This window comes from Mytilus californianus, unplaced genomic scaffold (genome assembly GCF_021869535.1).
Source record: "Mytilus californianus isolate M0D057914Y unplaced genomic scaffold, xbMytCali1.0.p SCAF_1, whole genome shotgun sequence".
NCBI lineage: Eukaryota > Metazoa > Mollusca > Bivalvia > Mytilida > Mytilidae > Mytilus > Mytilus californianus.
Window position 1 is genome coordinate 7,777,575 of NW_026262581.1, and position 22,329 is coordinate 7,799,903.

General features: G+C 32.8%; 1 protein-coding gene across 1 annotated transcript in view; it reads left to right on the forward strand.

The window, feature by feature from the left end:
* The first annotated feature begins 634 nt into the window (after window positions 1-634).
* LOC127727218 (SCO-spondin-like) overlaps window positions 635-22,329 on the forward strand; it is a 61,801-nt gene continuing 40,106 nt past the window's right edge. Inside the window, exons 1-13 of the mRNA XM_052234808.1 lie at window positions 635-964; window positions 8,784-8,922; window positions 9,539-9,718; window positions 10,385-10,552; window positions 11,981-12,139; window positions 12,646-12,786; window positions 13,829-13,999; window positions 15,270-15,434; window positions 15,668-15,832; window positions 16,798-16,962; window positions 17,547-17,711; window positions 18,155-18,319; window positions 21,213-21,377. Coding sequence (XP_052090768.1) covers window positions 635-964; window positions 8,784-8,922; window positions 9,539-9,718; window positions 10,385-10,552; window positions 11,981-12,139; window positions 12,646-12,786; window positions 13,829-13,999; window positions 15,270-15,434; window positions 15,668-15,832; window positions 16,798-16,962; window positions 17,547-17,711; window positions 18,155-18,319; window positions 21,213-21,377 — 2,278 coding nt within the window. The remainder of the gene's footprint in view (window positions 965-8,783; window positions 8,923-9,538; window positions 9,719-10,384; window positions 10,553-11,980; window positions 12,140-12,645; window positions 12,787-13,828; window positions 14,000-15,269; window positions 15,435-15,667; window positions 15,833-16,797; window positions 16,963-17,546; window positions 17,712-18,154; window positions 18,320-21,212; window positions 21,378-22,329) is intronic.

A 22,329-nucleotide genomic window follows, 5' to 3' on the forward strand; every position in this document is an offset into this window, starting at 1 on the left:
AAGAAGAAGAGGTCCATGCCTAGCCTATTTTGAAAATAACTACGAAATGCCTATAATGGGGGTCCCGTTGGGGGGGGGGGGGGGGGGGGGGGGGTATGATCCCGGTTATTGTTTTATCACATTTCCGTATCCCGCTTATCCTTGTAATAATAACGCTTGTAATTTCACGTGTCCCGTCCCATTTCGTTTCCTGTTTTCACGCACAATAATTTGATTTTCACGAGTCACGCTTACAAAAAATCAGCCAATCCCGCGTCACGCTTAGACCCCAATGAGACCCATTATAATCTAGTTTAAATTTGAAATGCGTGCATAATCACTACATTGAATCTAGCCCTGATTTTTTCTTTGCTTTTGAAATTAGAAATAAATAAGTTATAAAATCAAATAAAATATTAAAGCTGATGAATTACCCTGGGACCAGGTGTGTTACTTCTTATCAAGTTAATCAATCTTTAGTTATTTAATTAGTCCCCAATTGTCTATGTTATCACTCTAAACACGCAAATTATACGCAATAATTACCTGCAAAAAAGACTATACAAGGTAACAAACGAAATTTCCTTAATTATTTATAATTCTATAATTTTTCTAGCAATTTGCTAGTTTACCATATCTTAGTCTGAATGAAACAATGGCCGGTGGTAGATTAACTATATGTATTTTATTTTTTATGTCAACTTATTGTAATGGTCAAATTTACAAGTTTTCGAGAAACGAGACCTTTTCACATCCGAGGAAGAAACTAAACGGCCATATCATATCGGAATTTACAACAAAACATTTAGTTACTCAGTGTGCTATGGAATGCTTTCAAAACAAAAGGTGTGCGTCTTTTAATTTTGACCAAAAAGACCATGTTTGTCAGCTGAACGATGCTACGCATATTGACTACCCCGGTGATTTTGAAAATAACAACTCTGAATTTGACTATCATCTTCGAGGAGCATTTTCTATAGACCCAGTAAGTAACGGTAGTCAATATTACTGTATTCACGTATTCAATGCTTTTTGTTTTTGTTTTTTGTTTTGTTTTTTAAAGATTTGTATTATTCCTTTATCCATACGTATCCGGCAATTTATTTTAATCAAATCTTAACATTTCTGACTTTCTGACCTTATAATGCACAAAAGAGTTAACAAAAGAGTTGACGGAAGGAAATTTGTAGACAAGAATTATGCTTAAAAACATGATACAATATAAGTTTTAGCAATTACACTGGGTCAACGTATATTTGTTCTGCCTGACAGAAGTTCCTCTGGAAATTTTATTACAAACAATGTTATAATATCTGTTCCTGTCGGAGCACATATTCTATACCGTTTATTCCGAAAGGAACAAATGCTATAACATTTGTTCTTGGAAATGATAATTCATAATATTTCTTCCATTTTGCACTTCTATTATGAAAGAACTTCTATTTCATGCCAACAGATCCACTAAATACCTTGTTACTGATCAACAATGCCTGCCGCAGTCGTAATATGACAATAACCGTGTTTTTTTTAATTGACCACGAGACAAGACGTTTGTCTATAAGGTTTTAACGAATACAATTAAAAAATCAGAATAAAAAACGTTGAAAATGAATTGTAATAACACTATGAAAGTATAACTTGACGATATGCATTATCAACAACACCATGAAAAATTATCTTGAAAAATCCTTAGATTCTTTTTTTTAATTCAGTAATGAACATAGTTGATATACGTATACAAAATTTTAAAGAGAATTTTACTCCTAACAACAACCATAATAGCCCTATTTCTCGTATCAAACATAAGCTAAAAGAACTCGCGAAGGAATTTGTTTTTTGTCCCGGCTGATAAGGCTGCTAATAATATCATTATTGTTTGACGTAAATTTTACATTGAGGTTCTGCAAAAGGAAATCACTAATTCACCAACATTCCAACTGACTCCATATTCGGAAAATGACATCTGTAACAAACATTTAGCTACCTCTTTACAAGCAGAACCAAATACAATGAAAGTTCCAACTATGTACTGGCTTCCGAGGCTGCACAAAACACCTTACAAATATAGATTTATTTCGTCTTCCAGTCATTGTTCCTCTACTTAACTGTCTATTTTACTTACAAGTACACTTAGGACAATCAAAAACCTGGTAATAAATTGTTCAAATAAGGCCTTTGAAAATAGTGGAATTAATTACTTTTGGAGTGTCAAAAATTCTTTGGAAGTACTTGATAAATTGCATGCTTATATTGGTGATTTCGAATCTGTTCAAAGTTTTGATTTTTCTACCCTATATACCACTTTGCCTCATAATCTTATTTAGAAAAAATTCACACACCTAATCAATGGGCATTTAAAAAGTCAGAATGCGAATATATATGTTCAAACTCTTTTAGGTCATTTTTTAGTAACAACAAACAAAAGAACTATGTCAATGGACCTGCTTTGATACTATAACTGCCCTTGAATTTTTACTAGATAACATTTTTTGTTCGCTATGGAGATTCCGTATATCATCAAGTTATCGGAATTCCAATGGGAACTAACTGTGCACCACTTATTGCGGACCTGTTTCTGTATTGTTATGAGTTACAATTTATCCTGCCGAACTGACTTTAAATAAAGCTAATACTAACAATGAACACTGCCCTTTCCTAAATCTTGATATCTATATCTTTAACGGGAAGCTTAATACCAACATTTATGATAAAAAAGAGATGATTTTTCTTCCCTTGTCACCATCTTATGGTGTTTATATATCCCAACTTATTCGATTCGCTCGTGTATTTGATTTTAGCGAAAGAAATCTCTGTATTACTGAAAAATTATTACACCAGGGTTTTCGATATCACAAACTAGTCAAAACATTTACTAAATTTTATCATCGGTACACAGGACATTATTCGTAAATATAAATCAACATGCAGACATCTTATACGTTCAGGTATTTCACATCCAATCTTTTATGGTAATATTCTTTACAAAGCACAAAAATGTCGGCATTCACCTCAAAAGTTAACCAAGCCTTAAAACAGACTTATTCAGAAGGGATATAGTTACGATACTGTTGTCAGGTCATTGAAGGTGGCATATTTTGGTATTAATATTGATTCACTCATAGGGTCTTTGCATCGGAAATAAACACATTTGTTCTAAAACCAGTTGTTGGCATGATACGGGTTATGTTCTTCTCATATATTTTATGATGGTATGATACTAAATCCCTAATGGGAGGGATTGTGCTTGATTTTCATATGATGAAGACATAATCTTTCAATATCAGTTTAATAATTGAAGTCTTGAGCTGGCATGTCAGTGACTGCTAGTAGTCCTTTGTTAATTTATGTATCATTGTCATTTTGCTTAGTTTCTTTTGTTACCTATTCTGACATCGGACTCGGACTTCTTTTGAACTGAGTTTTACTGTGGGTATTGCTGTATGTTTGTTTATTCAAAATTGGCTAGAGGTATAGGGGAGGGTTGAGATCTCACTAAACATGTTTAACCCCGCCGCATTTTTGCGCCTGTCCCAAGTCAGGAGCTTCTGGCCATTGTTAGTCTTGTATGTTTTTTAATTTTAGTTCATTTATATGTTTTGGAGTTTAGTATGACGTCCATTTTCACTGAACTGGTAAACCTTTTTATATAGGGGCCAGCTGAAGCCCGCCTCCGGGTGCGGGATTTTCTTGCTGTGTTGAAGACCCATTGGTGGCCTTCGGCTGTTTTCTGCTCTTTGGTCGGGTTGTTGTCTCTTTGACATATTCCACATTTCCATTTTCTATTTTATTGAAAATACTTGAAAAAATGTTTACTGAGGCTTGTACATGTTGCCGCTTAATAGTGTTAAGACCGCATGTTCCCTCAGTAGTTTTTCCGGCCACATGTTGACTCAGAATAGTTGTTACGGCCACATGTTGACTCGGAATAGTTGTTACGGCCACAAGATGACTCAATGGTTGTTACAGCCACATGTTGCCTCAATATAGTTGTTACGTCAACAAGTTGACTCAATAGTTATTACGACCACATGTTGACTCAGTAGTTGTTACGGCCACATGTTGACTCAATAGTTATCAAGTTACGGTCACTTGTTGACTCATTGGTTGTTACAGCCAAATGTTGCCTCAGTATAGTTGTTACGGCCACAAGTTGACTCAATAGTTGTTACGGCAAGATGTTGACACAAAAGTTGTTACAGCCGTATGTTGTCTTAGTAGTTGTGACGGCCACAAAATGACTCAATAGTAATTACGACAACAAGTTGACTCAACAGTTATTACGGCCACAAGTTGTCAATAGTTGTTATGCCACAAATTGACTCCATAGTTATTACGGCCAAATGTTTCCTCAATAGTTGTCACAGCAACATGTTGTCTCAGTATAGTAGTTACGGCCACAATTAAGATGACTCAATGGTTGTTACAGCCACATGTTGCCTCAGTATAGTTGTTACGTTCACAAGTTGTTTTATTGGTTGTTACGGTCACATGTTGATTCAGTATAGTAGTTACGGCCACAAGATGACTCAATGGTTGTTACAGCCACATGTTGCCTCAGTATAGTTGTTATGTTTTATTGGTTGTTACGGTCACATGTTGATTCAATAGTTATTATGACCACATGTTTCCTCAGTAGTTGTTACCGCCACACGTTGTCAGTAGTTGTACGACCACAAATTGACTCCATGGTTATTACGGCCACATGTTGCCTCAATAGTTGTTACGGCCACATGTTGACTCAATAGTTATTACAGCAACATGTTGACTCAATAGTTGTTACAGCCACATGTTGCCTCAATATAGTTGTTACGTCCACTAGTTGTTTCATTGGTTGTTACGGCCACAAGTTGCCAGTTGTTGTTACGGTCACACGTTTTTTCAATAGTTATTACGGCCACATGATGACTCAATAGTTGTTCAGTACAGCCACATGTTGCCTCATTATAGTTGTTACGGCCACAAATTGGCTCAATAGTATATATGGCCACATGTTGACTCAATAGTTGTCACAGCCACAGTCTTGTTGCCTCATTAGTTTTCACGGCCCTTACATACTTTAAATTTCGAAAAAGAAATGATTTCATTTATATAATGAAATACAACAAGTATTGGATTTTTAAGGCCAACTGGATACAATAACCAAATAATATGGACATGGGTGAGTATAAAATGGCATTTTTGTTTGTTTTAAACTGTGGGAGAGTTAGGGCGTCGAAAATTTCCAGAATTTTTGTATTGTAAAACAAAGGGTTTATTAAAAGTGGTGGATTGACCTGGAAACCCAAGTGGTCGTAAAAAAAATCATCTCGACCCAGACTAAGAAGGGCTGCAATTTATGTCTTGAAAACTGAATACCCATTGTCAAGCAGATAAAGCATACACCATCTGCTTCCATATTCATGTTCCTTCACGCATGTGCTACCTTTATTCATCAGCAACCGCAATTAGCACAACCAAAAGCTTCATTCCCATCAATCCAGTTTAACTTTTCGCGTCCGATTTTTTACGTGATAAAAATACAAACAATAGAGGGTGGGGCAACCCCGGGACAGTATCAGCAAGCCGATTCTGAAAATTATCAAAGGCCTATATTTAATTCTGGTGACCATAATAAGGTCAAAAGTACCAGACCGAAACCTATGGACAATGTGTAACTGCTTCACTTACAGTACTTGGTATTAAAGGAGGGACGACAAAGCCAGTGGGGTCAATTTCATTTCCACGTAGGTATATGATGACAGAAAATATGTTATTACGTATTACCAAAAGTCCTTTACACTAGGAATATACTTCTGATATTACACCGTTAATGATATGGTAAAAAAAAAACCATCGAAAAACAACCAAGGGACCAGACAGATAGAAAAGATGAAAAACATTATTTTTGTGATTTTGTATGTTTTTAATTTTTAGTTTTTCTTTTTTGGATAGTCGAAATAAGTTTGGTATCATTGAAATGGCAGACATATAGTACCGGCGGAAATACAATTCAGTGTATTATCATCATGTCTCGATCCGATACATTCATCAGGGCCGGTGTACGATTGGAAATTTGAAGGCCAATATAGTATTTCTCTATTTCCCTTATATTTTTTTTTCAATATAAAAATTCGGTGTGAGGTAGAAACAGTTTTACTCACACCTTCTCTCGAGAAGCTTCATCCTGTACTATTCACGTACAAGTCGACGAGATCATGGACTATTTTGGGCAAAAGGGCACTAACGTATACACATAAGAAAATTTTCCCTTTGTTGTTATAATCATCTATTTTATTATCAATGTTGATTTAAAAAAAATGAATAGGGGCGTCTTGGTCCTTGTAGTGTTCTGTCGCCTATGTGAATATTCTCCAACATTTTCGGCGTACCATACGTTTTTCCGGATATCTTTCCGATGTTGGCCTCTCTTTTTAGAAAAACGATTTCCGGTAGAATTTTTACACACAAAAAGTACATTTCATGATTTGATCAGATAATGTTACATAAGTGAAGAGTAATTAAACACATCGACAGAACAACTGAAGAGATACCCTGCCACAAAGACAAAGATTGAAGAAAAAAAAAGTCACTAGGTAATAGCTAGTCCAAACTGAGATGTGTTATAATAGTCTCAGGTCCAAATAATTATGATGTCTTGAAGGTCTATTTTTATATTTTTTTTCTGTGACGCCTTCCTACCGTCACAGAAAAAAAAATAGCCTTTTAGTCCATATAAATTTTTTTTTTAATTCTAAACATTTTAACTTCAGAATTTGTTGAAAAAGAAACGGAAATACGGAAACGTTTCCGATGTTGGTCCTGTTGTTAAGGATTTTAGTTGTGACGTCATTTTCAATGTAAACAAAGAAACGCTATCATTAGGCAGAGACATATAATACAAGGCATTAGGCATATAATCTTCTTCACAACAATGGCGGATATTTTTTTTCCAATCCCATCATTCCATTGAATCGATATTAATCGTTTTCTGGTGGCCGAGACATTTCATTGGCTGTTACTTAGATTCTTCTAGAGTTGCGAATTTCTTGTATTATATTATATATGTCTCTGCATCAGGTAACGTTTTTTTTTTTTAAATCAAAGAATTATTAAAATATTATAAAATTGTTATAATTGATATCTTTAAAACCACGAAGATACCAAGTCGGATTGTTATTCTTATCAGATACTGAAATCTGACTGATTGATCAGGTGAGTTTCCCAAGAGAACACAATTTGTTTGCTGTAAAATTATGTTGAATAAGCTCCAGACTCATTTTAAAATGTAAGGAACTTATTTTAATTGTTTAACTGGCAGTTTTCTTTCGGTAATCAAAAACAACAAATTTGCGGGAAACAATATGATGCTCCTTCCTATATTTTACTCAAAGTCTTGTGACAAACAAGACCAGATGAATAAAAAAAGAGATTTCTGCGCAAATGAGGGAAAATAAAAAAAGCCTTAACGGTCACCTCGTTTCAGCGCTCACCTGCCTCCAATGGTCACTTTCAGACCCTCCCAAAAGTTTTCTCTATATAATTTAACTCAATTCAGCGGTCACCTCTCTAACGCGGTCAACGGTCACCTATTGCACGAAATCTTCATTTCAACTTTTAACAACGGTCATTTTAATGTTTTTAACTTCCGAAATAATCATGCCGAAAATATGTGGTGTTCAGTATCAAAGTCAAAATGAAAATTGGAACCTGTTTGCAACGGAAATTCTGCAATAGGAGGTGAACTCCTCCTGTACCACTCCTTTCCATTTTCATTGAAAACTGTATCACCGACTTATTTCTCCACGAATATTGATATATTTTGAATGTTTTCTTCACGTTTACAGCGCCGGAATCAGCCATTTTTTAACACACTGAGGCAATAACCATAACTCTAGCGATTGAAAAGACTAAAACAATTTGCCCCGATCCGTACTATAGGTGATCTCGGATTCAAAATTGTTTTCAGAACCTCATTTCAAAGATCACCTCTCTTGAGCGGTCACTTTTGATACTTTCCAAAAGTGACTGCTTAATACAGGTTTTACTGTACATGCTGTATATGTCTCTGATGTTAGACCATGAACAACTATATGTGAACATATGTGAATTTGTGATTCAGAGATCCTAGATATTGTAAGCAATTTGTGGCAGAGATATTTTTCCTCCAGTAACATTCTGTTATGTTCTTTCCTCCTTCATCCCAGCTGCTACAATTTTGCAGCTGTAACCTTCTTGAATAGGCAAATCAGCATGCAATATTTGCTACTGAACATTATTTGGTTCAAATAAATACAAGTACATGTTTTTATTCATATTTGTTTTTCTTCCTTACTGGCTTTTAAGTTTTGATAATCTGACTAGACCAAAAAATGAAAAAGCAGTCATTGCCTTATTGATAAAAAACTCATCATAGATACCAGGATCCAAATTTTGTCTGCCAGACGCCCGTTTCGTCTACAAAAGACTCTTCAGTGATGCTCGATTCATAAAAAGTTTATTAAAGGCCAAATAAAGTATCAAAGCACACAAGAGTACAAAAATAGACAAACATCTGTACATCGCTCTAGAAGCTGGTTTAAACTCATTTTCATTAGTGTGACTTTCCAAAGTAGAAAAAAACAGCATGAATAATGAGACTATATTAAACATTAATATATATTCCATCAAAAAATTTGAAAATGACAAAAATTACATAACCCAGAAATTGGCTAGAAAGGACAACACAAAAAAAGTGTCTGTAAATATAAGTTGGTTTACAGTACTTTTAAAGAACTAATACGTGCAGGTAATGTAGTACAGTGATATAAAATCATGTTGTTTTTAAGGAAGCAGTAGGACCATGTGGAAGTTACCCCTGTAAAAATAATGGACAATGTTTAGATAATTATAGAGATGATGACGGAAACAGAATTTATCTATGTTTATGTAGCAATGGATGGGGAGGACAGAATTGTGATATACAAAGTAAGCTTTACTATAAATTAAACATGTTAAAAGAAAAATTATATGAATGAAAGAGATATCTCGTAATATAATTATTAAAATGCCAAAGAGAGAAGTTGAATAAAAACTAGACATTTAGAGGTGTCCATATCAGCTTCAAGGATTTTCAACATCCAACCATATGACAGGCTTTATCTTGCTAAAAGTCCAATCTGATTGAAATATAGATCCTGTGTCCAAGCTTTTCTTTACAAGGATCTGAAATTGATCTGTTCTACTCTACAGTACTGTACATCACAGAAAACTATACCAAAAAGTAATACACTTGTAATTGCATGTATCTCAACCAAGGAAGAAACAAAGACAAAAAAAATTTTGAAAATTGTTAATATAGTTTTAGACCAATATATATATATGACGATATGCATATGAGCAGAATTTAACAGTCTATTGCGTTTTCCCTTGATTATACCATTTGGACTTCAAGAAAACCCAGTAGATATAGTGTGAGAAAATCCTACTGCATGCTTTGTTTAATAAATCAATATGTCAATTTTCTGAAAATAGGACACACATAATTTATTCTATAAGTTTATCTAAGGATATTTTTTTCACCATTTTGTATTTTTTTTTTCAGAACACAGATTGGCCTGGTCTGATTGGTCAGGATGGGGAGGATGTTCAGCTTCCTGTGGAAATGGATATCAGATAAGAAATCGTGCATGTAAAGATACAGTGACTAATGAAGATAGACCAGACACGGATTGTTATGGGTCAGATATTGAGTACCAAACCTGTCCATACAAAAAGTGTCCTAGTAAGTTTTCTCCCGTGACACTAATTGTTATTTATTATATATCTAAAAATAAATGTTTTACTTGTAGGCCATCTTTTCTGACATTTGTGTTATAATTAGGTACTGAGTATCATACAAAGTTCGCCCTTGTTGGCTTTCTCAATTGACTCAGACCCTTATGAGTCAGATACTGATTACCAGTCAATCAATACATTATCATTGATAAGATATTGAATATACAAAAGTTGTCCATATAAGTTTTTTTTTCTCTTACAAAGTACAAAAATGTAACACCGATTGTTGATGATTTGATACTGAGTACCAAAGCTGTCTGTAGTATACCAAAGTAGTCCTTAAAAGTTATCTCCACTGATGCTGGTTGCTAGAATAAGATATTTATTACCAAACCTGAGGTTGTTTTCATAAGTTACCTGTTATCTGAGAAAATTTGTGTTTTAATATTATAAGAGACAGCCTTATCATATACATGTAATGTAAGTGGAGCAATATTTATTACTTGAAGAAAGAAAAGGTTACAGCAAAGATGTTAAATCATGTTGTTGTTAGTTGAGAAAATATGTGAAAGACAACTTATCAGGGATGATGGGATGCAGAGTAGTCCAGATAGAGTTTGATATATAAATGATAGTTTTTAGTTTTGTAAACTTCCTATTTTTTTGTTATCAGGTTGGGATGAATGGGGAGGCTGGGATGAATGTTCAACAAAGAATACATGTGGTCCTGGTACAATGGTGAGAACCAGGAACTGTAGTAATGGTGGTGTAGTGGGTGTAGATAGATACTGTCTTGGTCCATCATCAGAATCAGCTGTCTGTGACAGTCTTAAATGTAAAGGTATGTATAAGTTGGGTGTAGATAGGTACAGTCTTGGTCCAACATCAGAATCAGCTGTTTGTCCCAGTCTTAAATATGAAGGTTTGCATATGGTACCTTGATGTCTAAATGCTATGTGATTTTTACGCTTTTCATGTGAAAGTTATATTCTTCAATCAAAAAATTGGGTCTTAACCTCTGATTTTATTATGTTTTAATATCAAGATGAGAATAAGGCAGCTATATGCATTTTTTTATAATTGTTCATATTAGATTTCAAATTTCTCATTTTGAAAACATAGAAATGAAATAGGGATCCTCCTTAACCTTGCTTTATTTACACTTGACATTTTCTGATATGGAAACTACTATTGATGAGAGTAATGCAATCAAAGTTAGGTATCAAGTGATTTTCAATGAACGGGAAAACATCAGAAAATTTCATAAAATAAAAGTTTGACGGAAAAAATCTTTTATATATATATTCTCAAACATCATACCCTTTTAAGCTTCTTAAGTCATACTCATCCTTTATATTTTTCATGTATGGTGTGACTCTGTAATGTTAGATATAAGAAGATGTGGTATGAGTGCCAACTCTCCATCCAAGTCAAAATTTATAAAAGTAAACCATTATAGGTCACAGTACGGTCTTCAACACGGAGCCTTGGCTCACACCGAACAGTAAGCTATAAAGGGCCCCAAAAAATAACTAGTGTAAAACCATTCAAACAGGAAAACCAACGGTCTAATCTATATAAAAAACGAGAAACGAGAAACACTTATGAACCACATCAACAAACGACAACTACTGAACATCAGATTCCTGACTTAGGACAGGTGCAAACAAATGCAGCGGGTTTTAATGGTACCAAACCTTCACATTAGACTATTTAGAAATTTCTGTATCATTTATATTTCATAATGGTATACTATTTGGAGAAATCTTTATCCTTTATATTTTGGGATTGTGAGACTTTGCAATGGTACATTATTTAGAGAAATATGTATAATTCATATTTCAGGAATGGTGAGACTTTGTAATGGTACATTATTTAGAGAAATATGTATAATTCATATTTTGGGAATAGTGAGACTTTGTAATGGTACACTATTTAGAGAAATATGTATTATTCATATTTCAGGAATGGTGAGACTTCGTAATGGTACACTATTTAGAGAAATCTGTATAATTCATATTTTGGGAATAGTGAGACTTTGTAATGGTACACTATTTAGAGAAATATGTATAATTCATATTTTGGGAATAGTGAGACTTTGTAATGGTACACTATTTAGAGAAATATGTATAATTCATATTTCAGGAATGGTGAGACTTCGTAATGGTACACTATTTAGAGAAATCTGTATAATTCATATTTTGGGAATGGCGAGACTTTGTAATTAATGGTACATTATTTAGAGAAATATGTATAATTCATATTTCAGGAATGGTGAGACTTCGTAATGGTACACTATTTGGAGAAGGTAGAATAGAGATGCACAATGATATAACTAGAGAGTGGTTACAGGTGTGTGGTGATAACTGGGACTTACCTTCAGCTCAAATTGTTTGTAAACAGAGAGGATTTATTGGAGCTTTTAATGGTAATTAGTCAGTGACATTCTTACTTCTTTTCTATTATAAATACTTGTTCTAGTTGTTTACTTGTATCTGGAAGTATATATTGGAGAGGGAAAAAATTTACCTTAAAATTGATATTCATTTTAGAGACATGTACTTTTCCCAGTTTTGTATACCAAAGCATGTTTGTGGGAATTTTTTTTTTAGCAGTGTTATGATATTATGACTTTTTGGTATTCCCTTGTCAATGCAGTTTTTCTCAGGTTCTGGTTACAGTGCTTTTTTGCCAAAATAGCCAAAATAAGTTTACTCTTTTGGCAAATATGTTTGGGATATTTCATAATTATCTTAAAAACTGTTAATGATTGGTAAGATAATTAACAATGGTTGATCTTATTCTATAAATTTCACCATCTCATCACTTACTACTATGTTCTTTCTTGCTCTGACATTGTGAATTAGAATTACTTAATTCAGGTTCAAGTATTATTTTGAAATAATATAAAAATCCTTTGTATTTTTTTCACAGCTATTTCAGATAGTTCTTACCCAAGTAATGCAAGTCAGCCAGGTATTATTGTGAAATGTAATGGTACAGAAAAAACACTACAAGGCTGTGAGAGACATGAGATTGACTCATGTGAGACAGTTGCTGGGGCGCAGTGCAGAGGTAAATTGTTATTTACACCAAACATAATATGTGTTTTTATTCCAATTTAATTTAAACCAAGAGATGACTTAATAAAAGCTCTTCTTAAATTTTGAAGCTGTTTTAGTGATGATAGAATATTTATCTATCAGATACTAACTAGCAACAAACTTAACAACCTGCAGTTCTTTTGCAATAAAATCTTTAAAAAAATTCTCATAATTCATGAAAATTTCACAATACTTTATGATCAGTTAAGTGAAAAGACCCCTCTTTTCTACCTGCCAAAGAATTTTCTTAGATAAAATGATAAAACATAAATTTTATTCTGCCCAAAATTTAATAGCAGATGATTTTAAACTTTAGAAATCTTGTTAAGTTTCAGTTTTGTAAGAATTTCTCATGGTTTTGTTGATATTATTTTTTAAGAAAAAGAAATATAGTGGATGCTATTGGAACAACGATAAAGTTTATAAGCTTTAGAAAATGATCACGAATTTGAACTTGAAAGAACAGAATTCCAATATAACTATTCAAGTGAAATCAAACTTATACAATAGCATTATGGAGTCTAATGTAAGGTGATGCTTTTCGGCGGTGGAGGCCATGGCGGCCACAGCCACATCATCGACAATTGTTTTCTGCCTAAGTTAGTTTGATAGGAACTACTTGTGATAAATCAATGATATTTTCTATAAAGTTGAATTACTATCAGTACATATCAGTTGGACGACTATTTCCAATTAGCAATGTTGCTGTCGTTAGATTGTTTTTTTTCTGAATTTTCTGCCAACTGGCGAGACATGTCTCTGTGTCAACAGTTTATTTAGTATAGTTGATATTCACTCATTTTCTTTTAGAAAAGTGGTATATGCCACCCTTATTTTTGGTATACTGGATTATGGATATCTTGAATTTATTTTAGGGGTAGGGAATATTTTTAACTATTTCTGTGATATTTGATGTGAAAATTTTAAGGATAGGGAATATTGACTGAGTACTGCATAAACAAGGTTTACAAATGCATGTATTTGGTACAAAAACTTACCATATGTTTCAATAGTGAAAGGAGTTTGGAGTTTATGGGCTCTATGGGGCGAATGTTCAGTAACTTGTGAAGATGGGATAAGGACTAGAAGGAGAGAATGTAATCACCCCCCACCAAATCATGGAGGACAACCCTGTCCTGGCAATGAAGTAGATTATAAGAACTGTACAATGATTATGTGTCCAGGTAATTATCAAAAATAATTATGGTTTATTTATTATAATCCCATGCATGTGTGCATATTCCTAATATCATAACCTAAAAACCTGCATGTATGAACACTGTTACATATCTGTAGGCAGTAAACAGATAAAAAAATGTGTCATGTAATAGTATTTAAAAAAAGTTTTTGATTAATTTTTTCAATTTGTATACTGCAGAGATGGCATTTTTAGTGGTTTGCTGTGCAATTATTTGTGTGTGAAACTTTTCAGTAGGTAATATAGGAATAATACTCTAGGCATATGTGTTTTACTAAAAAGGGCAAAGATAATGCTAAAAAAAAGACCAAAAAGACCAAAAAGGACAGTCAGTTTTTGAGAACACTGCAATTATGGACAAAGAGAGATAATTCAATTGAAAACATTGATTAAAATATTTCTTGCTTATTACAAAGTAAACAAAATAGTTTTGGTTGTTACAATGTTTCCTAAAATAACAATACAAATCATACACATGCTAAAAAAAATTCTTGCAGGTGCAAATTTAATCAAAAGAAAATTTGTATCAAAACTGCTCAGTAATAGATCAACAATATTTAGTTTATGGATTCAATGCAAGGTAGATTTGTCTGACAGGGGTCAACTGAATTCATCTTAATGGTTTTTTAATTAAGGTTAAGTTTTCTAGATACATGCAGTAAGACCATTTTCCCATAACCTGTCAATATAGTATTCAGTTTTTATCAGTTAAGCAGGCAAGACATTTCTGTCGGTGTTTTCTTGATATGGATCATCTATCTGTAAATTTTTGTGATACCTGTAGTACTACCTTGCAACATAAAGTTCAGTCATTATATGATTAAAAGGTGAGCTATTTCAGTGTGTCCACCATTTTTCAAATGTCACTATGAGAAGTTTCTGTTAGTAATAATATTGAAGTTTGAGAATGAATCTCTTCCATGTTCAAAAAGTAAGATTTAAAGAAGTGTTTTCCCAAATGATTTGACATTTAAAGGAAGGTTTGATTGTATTACACCCTAAAATTTCCTAACTTAATCTGTTGCTCCATCCTAATTTGGTATATGATTTATGACCAACATTTTACTGAATTGAGTAATCCTTGAAGATTGAGGGAAAAAAATATTGCAGCAGTATTGGGATTTTTTTTTAAAAGCCAAAGTCTTTCAATTGAAGTGAAAAAAATCAGTTTGCATGCATCAGTAAAATAATTAAACAGCTCTATTTATACAAGATGTTAGCATTTCCATGATTTATTTTGGTAATTTGAATTACAGTGGATGGATTTTGGGCTGCCTGGTCCCCCTGGTCAGACTGTTCAGTCACCTGTGAGAATGGTACCCAGTACAGAACAAGGGAGTGTAATGCACCAAAACATGATGGTGCTGATTGTCCTGGAGATGACAGAGAAGTTAGAGGATGCTTTCCAAAAATGTGTCCAGGTAAATTTTTGCTTTCCAAAAATGTAAATAGTTTCAGCCTTATTTTCAGTGTCTATTTAAAAGTTTTTTGTAAACTGTGTCCAATATTATTCCTTAAATATTCCTTTGTAAAACTATGATATCCAAAAAAGTGCCAGAGAAAAAAGCTGTTGTTTCAAAGTGCTAAAAGGTACAGAATTATTGGTCTACAAAAAGAATATCAGTAAATAAAAAAGCAATTATTGTTATTACAGTGGATGGTTACTGGACAGCATGGAAAAGTTGGTCTGAATGTTCTGCCACCTGTGGATATGGAAATCGTAATCGTTCCAGAACTTGTATTGAACCACTTTATGATGGTGCCCCATGTCCTGGGCCAGACTCGGAAATTGAAGCTTGTAACTCTTTCTCCTGTCCAAGTGAGTATAATTTTTTATTTAATTCTGGGATATTGATTATGTTCAAAGACTACCAAAAAAAAGGGTGAGGTTAAGATACCAAGGAGGCATTCAAAAACTATTGGTTGAAAAAAAAAGAACACCTCAAATAAAAGACAACCAAAAGACCACAGTCAACAAAACACTTACGGAAAACAAATATTGAGTAACAGGAACCCAACATAGAGGATCAAGTTTGGTTGTCTGGAAGGGTAAAAAATACCTGCTCAACTAGTTTATGTTGATGAAAGATATCAGGTGGAAAAATTGTCAAGATTCTGCATTCTTACTTGTATTCTATATAAATAACTGTAAGATTTTTCTGTGAATTTTTTTTAAAATGTTGATTTACATGCTCAAGTTATCCTCTCCAATTTGGTCACCCTTCTGCCTAAAATATGCATACCTTATTTGAAAAATAAATAAATTTTCATTTTTATACGCCTGTTTACGAGACATATTATGGTATATCGTTGTCTGTCCATCATCAACATATCAGAATATAACTCAAAAACACTTTAACCAATTTTCATGAAACTTTGGTGAATTGTTTATATCTATTGACGTAAGCTCCCTTTCGATTTTTATGCTTTAGATTTGAAGTTTCGGAGTTATGGGATTCTATTCATAAAAAAAGGGGGGATTTTCCAGTTTTTTCGGACAAAACTCAAAAATACATTGAGCAGTTTTCATGAAACTTTGGTGACTGGTTTATATCTATTGAAATAAGCTCCCTTTAAGTTTTTTTTTTTATAAATTTCTGATATGACATTGAGGAGTAATGGAACTTTATTTGTTGAAAATGAGACGGGCGTATCATGCGCTCATGGCACAGCTCTTTATTAGCATATGCTATTAGTTGGATCGCGCCAAATTATCATATTTTTTTAATGATTTAAATAAGTTGTCAGATTATGTGGCAAAAATTTTGATTTTGTATATTCCAGTTGATGGATCATGGAAACTTTGGGAGGCCTGGAGTGATTGTAGTACAACCTGTGGTGGTGGAGGTCGTAACAGAACAAGAGAATGCAATGAAGCCATGCATGGAGGTGGTGATTGTATTGGTGTTTCCATGGAAACAGAGAGTTGTAACACACATCACTGCCCAGGTAACAGTTTTGATGGAACCCAGATTCCCAGTGTTGCACATGCTTTTTCCCATCCTATCCCATTTTAATCGCTTATTTTTAATAATCAGAAAATAAACAGTCACACTTGACGCATAAACAATAAATGTGGTAGAAGTTGACAGATATAATGCCTTCAAAAATTATCTAAAATCAAGTTTTTTTACAGATTGTCACAAACATTTCTGCATTTACAGTAATCTTTCATAGAATTCAAGTAGCTGTTGATAGAATATTACTTGAACTGGCAAGTTGAAAGGTCATATGGAGGGGGTGGAGGCATTTTGGTAGTATAAAACTAAAAAAGATATTATCTTCTAGTCAAGTTTGGCTGTCCAAGCCATAAACTTGAAGCTTTCATTTTTTATTTATGCATTTATTTATTTTAATCCAATTTAAATGCTGGTTGGCTAAAGTTGCTTTAATTTTAAAGAAAAACCTGTAGTTTCTGCAAAAATTACAAGTGTTTTCTTTGCTTAGAAATTAACCAGCAATTTAATTGGATCACACAAAATACTGTATACATTAACGCTAACTTGCATAGCAACCATAAATTTTGGCTTCAGTTGACGGTGTGTGGTTAGAATGGGCAGATTGGACGGATTGTTCTATTTCTTGTGCTGTGGGTTGGCAGTCAAGGAACAGAACTTGTCTTGGACCTTTCTATGGTGGTGACAACTGTACAGGAGATATATCTGAAGTACAAGACTGTATGTTGGTAGAGTGTCCTGGTAAGTCCTTTTAAATGTGATTATAGTAAATTATCTCCCTTTACTGAATCATCTGAAAATGTCTTTTTTATTTGTTTGATCAGGTTGTTGATTGCTTTCTGTATGAATTATCAAAATGACTTCTGTCAAGATAAAAAAATAAAAACTTCATGAAAACTATTGATCGTCAGTGTTATTATATTCTTACAACTTGCAGTTTTGTGTACAGAAAAATGCATTAAAATTGTATTCAATTTTAGTTTTTTTTACTTAATCACACCTATATCAAATGAACCTTATTAGATTTTGTCATTTATTTTTATTAACCCTTTATAGTTTTAATCAAGATTCAAGTTTTGCATGTTAAATTAGAGCAAATTTTGATGAATATTGATAAACTTTTTTCTAAGAGACACAAGATTATAGGTTAATAATTCCTGATTAAAATATGGCATGTTTTTTAGTTGATGGTGTGTGGCAGCCCTGGTCTCTGTGGGATAGCTGTAATGTTACCTGTGGGGGAGGAGGACAGAGTAGATATAGGACTTGTATACAACCTCAGTTTGGAGGTGCACCCTGCAATGGATCAGAGATTGATTATAAAGATTGTAATACACACAACTGCCCTGGTAATGCTTCTTATACTGAAACATATATTTGCCAGAGATATCATAGATCGTCTACAGTTGATAGCATTGCACTCATAGAAGAATATTAGCACACACACACAAAATATAACATACAGTAAAATTATTATATATAGTGTACTTGATATATGAAAAATAAATAAATACATGTATAGTACATGTATAATCAAATTTTGTAAATACTCTTTTCTAACTTTGAATATGAAATCTACAGTAGTTTTTTTCTGTTCATGAAAAATATTTTGAGACGGATACTAATAATGAGCAAAGGAGCAGGAATGATAAAAGCAGTTACCGTAGAAAGGCTTGTATAGTCCGCGGTTTTATTCTCCAAAATCGGACCTTCCAGACGGGGTTCGGACTATAGAGTAAAATAAGCAAGAAATAAGAGAAAAAATTCAATTTCGCGGGCGAGGTGGTTTGTTTACGTTCCGCCATCTTGTTATTTATATTGTAGAGGGCGCTCTTATCATTTTTCAAACTAATTATTTTAACTCATCCATATTAAGTTATTTCTATTCAATATCAAATTAATACTGATTAATATAAAAACTAAACCTTTCATTACAAATTTCTCGTTTCTTTTCAATGCATTGGTTGAAAGAAAATGGTATCTGCTTGATTGAAACGATACAAACATAGTGAAAAAGACAACCGTAAACCAGCTTAGAATTTGTAAACTACAAAACGTAATCGGTTATTGTTCGTTCCGTTTTGGTGTTTCATACTGACTAATATGGTTTATATTAGCTTAAGACCCTTCAAACATTAATGTGATATATATACCAAAGACTGTTTTACAAAAGGATGGAACTGTTTTACTTTCAAAGTCGTATTATAGTGATATCTGTTATGTACGGATTTCGACTCTCACTGGTCAATTTCTTCTTTTACACATGCTTTTTAAACTTCCTGTTTAAACATACACAAGTTTCCAAATTGTTTTTTAAGTGAATCAAACTTATTTTAACAATCATGAAGCGTTCTAGAATCATTTACAAGCAGTTTCAGCTTCTGTTTGATGATGGAAAACAGGTTTTTCCAAGAAAATACCGCAAACGACCGCACAGGATTTGAAATTACCGGAGTTTCCTTTTCTAACAGTTACAAAAAGTTTTTTTACCTAAAATTTCGTGGGGAGAAGGGGGTGCGGACTATGTACCAGTGCGAACTATACAAGCCTTTCTACGGTATTTGTCCCTTTGAATTACAGAAAAGGGAAAATTATTCTATATCCTTTTACATTGTGTTTAGTTTTGTAATAAATGAATGGGATGATAGAGTCATTTTAGTAGTTGGATGTCATAAAGATGTGCAAAATTGACATAGTCGACCAAAAGAAAGCCATTTTATTTATACTTTTTATAAAAATAGATATGAGCAACAGCTGTACAAAATAAGATAAATGACTTGCAACAGCATCTTTTTGCATGACATCCTAAAGCAATATGGTTCTTTAGGGTGGGAAGAGTTTTGCAGATATCTATATTTTGATGGCAAATCTCAAAATGAGATGATAATTTTCCCTTTGATTACAAGAAGATTGAAGGCCCAAAACAAATATGTATTACAGAATGTTCTGTGTCCATTGGCAAATATTTCATGTATATTCAGGACAGATCAAATTAATTAAACAAAACATGAATCTCTGTAAAGCATGTTGGCTGGGATGAAGGATGGGAATTTCTACTTTCAGGAGGGGTATGTTAGATAGGAGCAAAAAAATTGCCTTGCAACAGGTCACTATCATACCCCTCAAAGAGCTGTTGCAAGGGTTGCTTAACATGCTGGAAGCTTGGAACACTCCCTAAAAGAGGCATTAGATTAAAAGTCCCAATCATTTGAACATCCAAAATATGTCCCTCTATATAATGGTTTTATTGCCTAATTGGAGAAGTCCAGGGATAACCTTATTATTATACACCAGTCAATCCTTTGTTAGACAAAAATAAATAATTTGTTCATGATATTTAACAGGCTAATGTCATTGGAACAAAGAAAAGATGGAAATGAAAGATTTCACATGAGAGTTTTATAATTATTTCTCAATTTTCAAGGGGTCAAAAATTGCTTTATTATATCTTTTCCTTTGTTTGAGGAGTTGAAGAAAGATCTCGTCTCACCAAAAAATTAAACAAGTACATTTGTACATACATTTAATGCACAAATATTAGAATGAGCAAATATTTTATTTTTTAAATTTCTTACTAGGTTGCAGAGTGGTTTAATTTTGTTAGATTATAAACGCTCACTTATAAACATATATATAACAAAATCACAAAGCTAAATAGCAGTTCAAACATATATTGAAAAGATAATTTATTTTAAATGTTAATACTAAACAAAATTACAAATTACTGTAAAGTGGTATTTTTTTGTGGAGTCTGAATTCTCTGATTCTTATAACCTAATCTGTTCAGAGGGTTAAATTTTGTGTTTTTCTTGTACCTGATTTTGTTCTTCTTTAAAAGTCAAATTTACACAAGAGAACATTTTCACAAATTTAACTTTGCCAAGAAATTACCAATAATAATAATAAAGCCTCAGCAAAATTTTCCACTTTATAATGTTAGTATAATTTTGTATTTACAATAAATAATTAATAAGAAGGTTATAAAATATTAGTAAATAATAAAATTATGGAATTTGTTAGTGTTTAATTTTTATTTCATAATTGCATATGAACTTTTAAAGCTTAATTAGATTAAATAAGTTAAAAATACAAGTATTAACAGAAATACCATAATTTAAACATGTTTAATTTTCTGTGATAGTTGCAAAAACAAAGAAACAATATTTAATTTTACTATTTCAAATAGAAGACTTCTATATTGATGAGTATTAAGTAACACTTATTGAAATATAATATACATAGTGAATGGTACTTGGCATGCATGGAGTAACTGGACTGATTGTACAACAACATGTGGTGGAGGACTCCAGACAAGAAATCGGACCTGTGAAGAACCAAAATATGGGGGATTTTATTGTGAAGGCCCAGATGAGGAGACAAGAAATTGTAGTACTCATAACTGCCCAGGTTTGTTCAGAGTTCATATAGTGAATGATTACAGTTTGTATTTGATTTATGATTTTAAAAGTGAAAATCAAACATTAAAACTCTTCTGTTAATTTTAGAAATTCTTCTCTTCCAAAAATTTGCAACCTGAAGTCATACTTGTTTTTTTTCAACCATAGATTTTTGCGATGACTATTATAAATGCATTTACTGATATAACTTTCAGAAAGACAAACAAAAATTCTACAGTGAACAATTGTATTTTAATTTACAGTGATTTTGCTAGCGCTTGTCATTTTCGTCATTTACGAAAAGGTTTTCAAAATGACGAAAGTATTCCAAATCAATTTCGTCACTTAAATTTGGAAAGAGTAAAAATATTTTCGCATGAAATTAATATAATTCTACCTGTCTTATTGTTTCTGACAAGTTTATGACCCTCAGCTAATTAACATTTACAACAGGTGTTACAAGTTATGATTACAGATAATCCGCTTATCGCCATCGGATGGATCACTAATCCGTTAATTATTTATCGACCTCATAATTATTTTCCCCAGTAAAATCAGTCAGTCGGCATTTCAATTTCAATATTTATCAAACGAGAACAATTTGCAGTTCTTTTGTCGTAGTTTCGTCATTTGAGTTTTCCCTCGGACCGTTCGCATTTTAATTTCAATATTTCTCAAACGATCACAATTTGCAGTTCGCTTGTCGTAGTTTCGTCAAATGAACGTATTTTCGTCATATTTGATACAACTTTTAATCAAAAACTTTTGACAATTTCGATTAAGAAGATAGAACTTTATTCATAACATTCAGAAATGTTTCCACGAGTCGAACAGGTGCTTTCTTTACGATGAACTGCGCATGTGCGAAAGTATTCTTATGAATTTAAAGACACTAAAACGTGAAATACAAATAATTAACGAGAGAGACAAATATAGTTCTTATTTAGCAAATTTAATTTAAA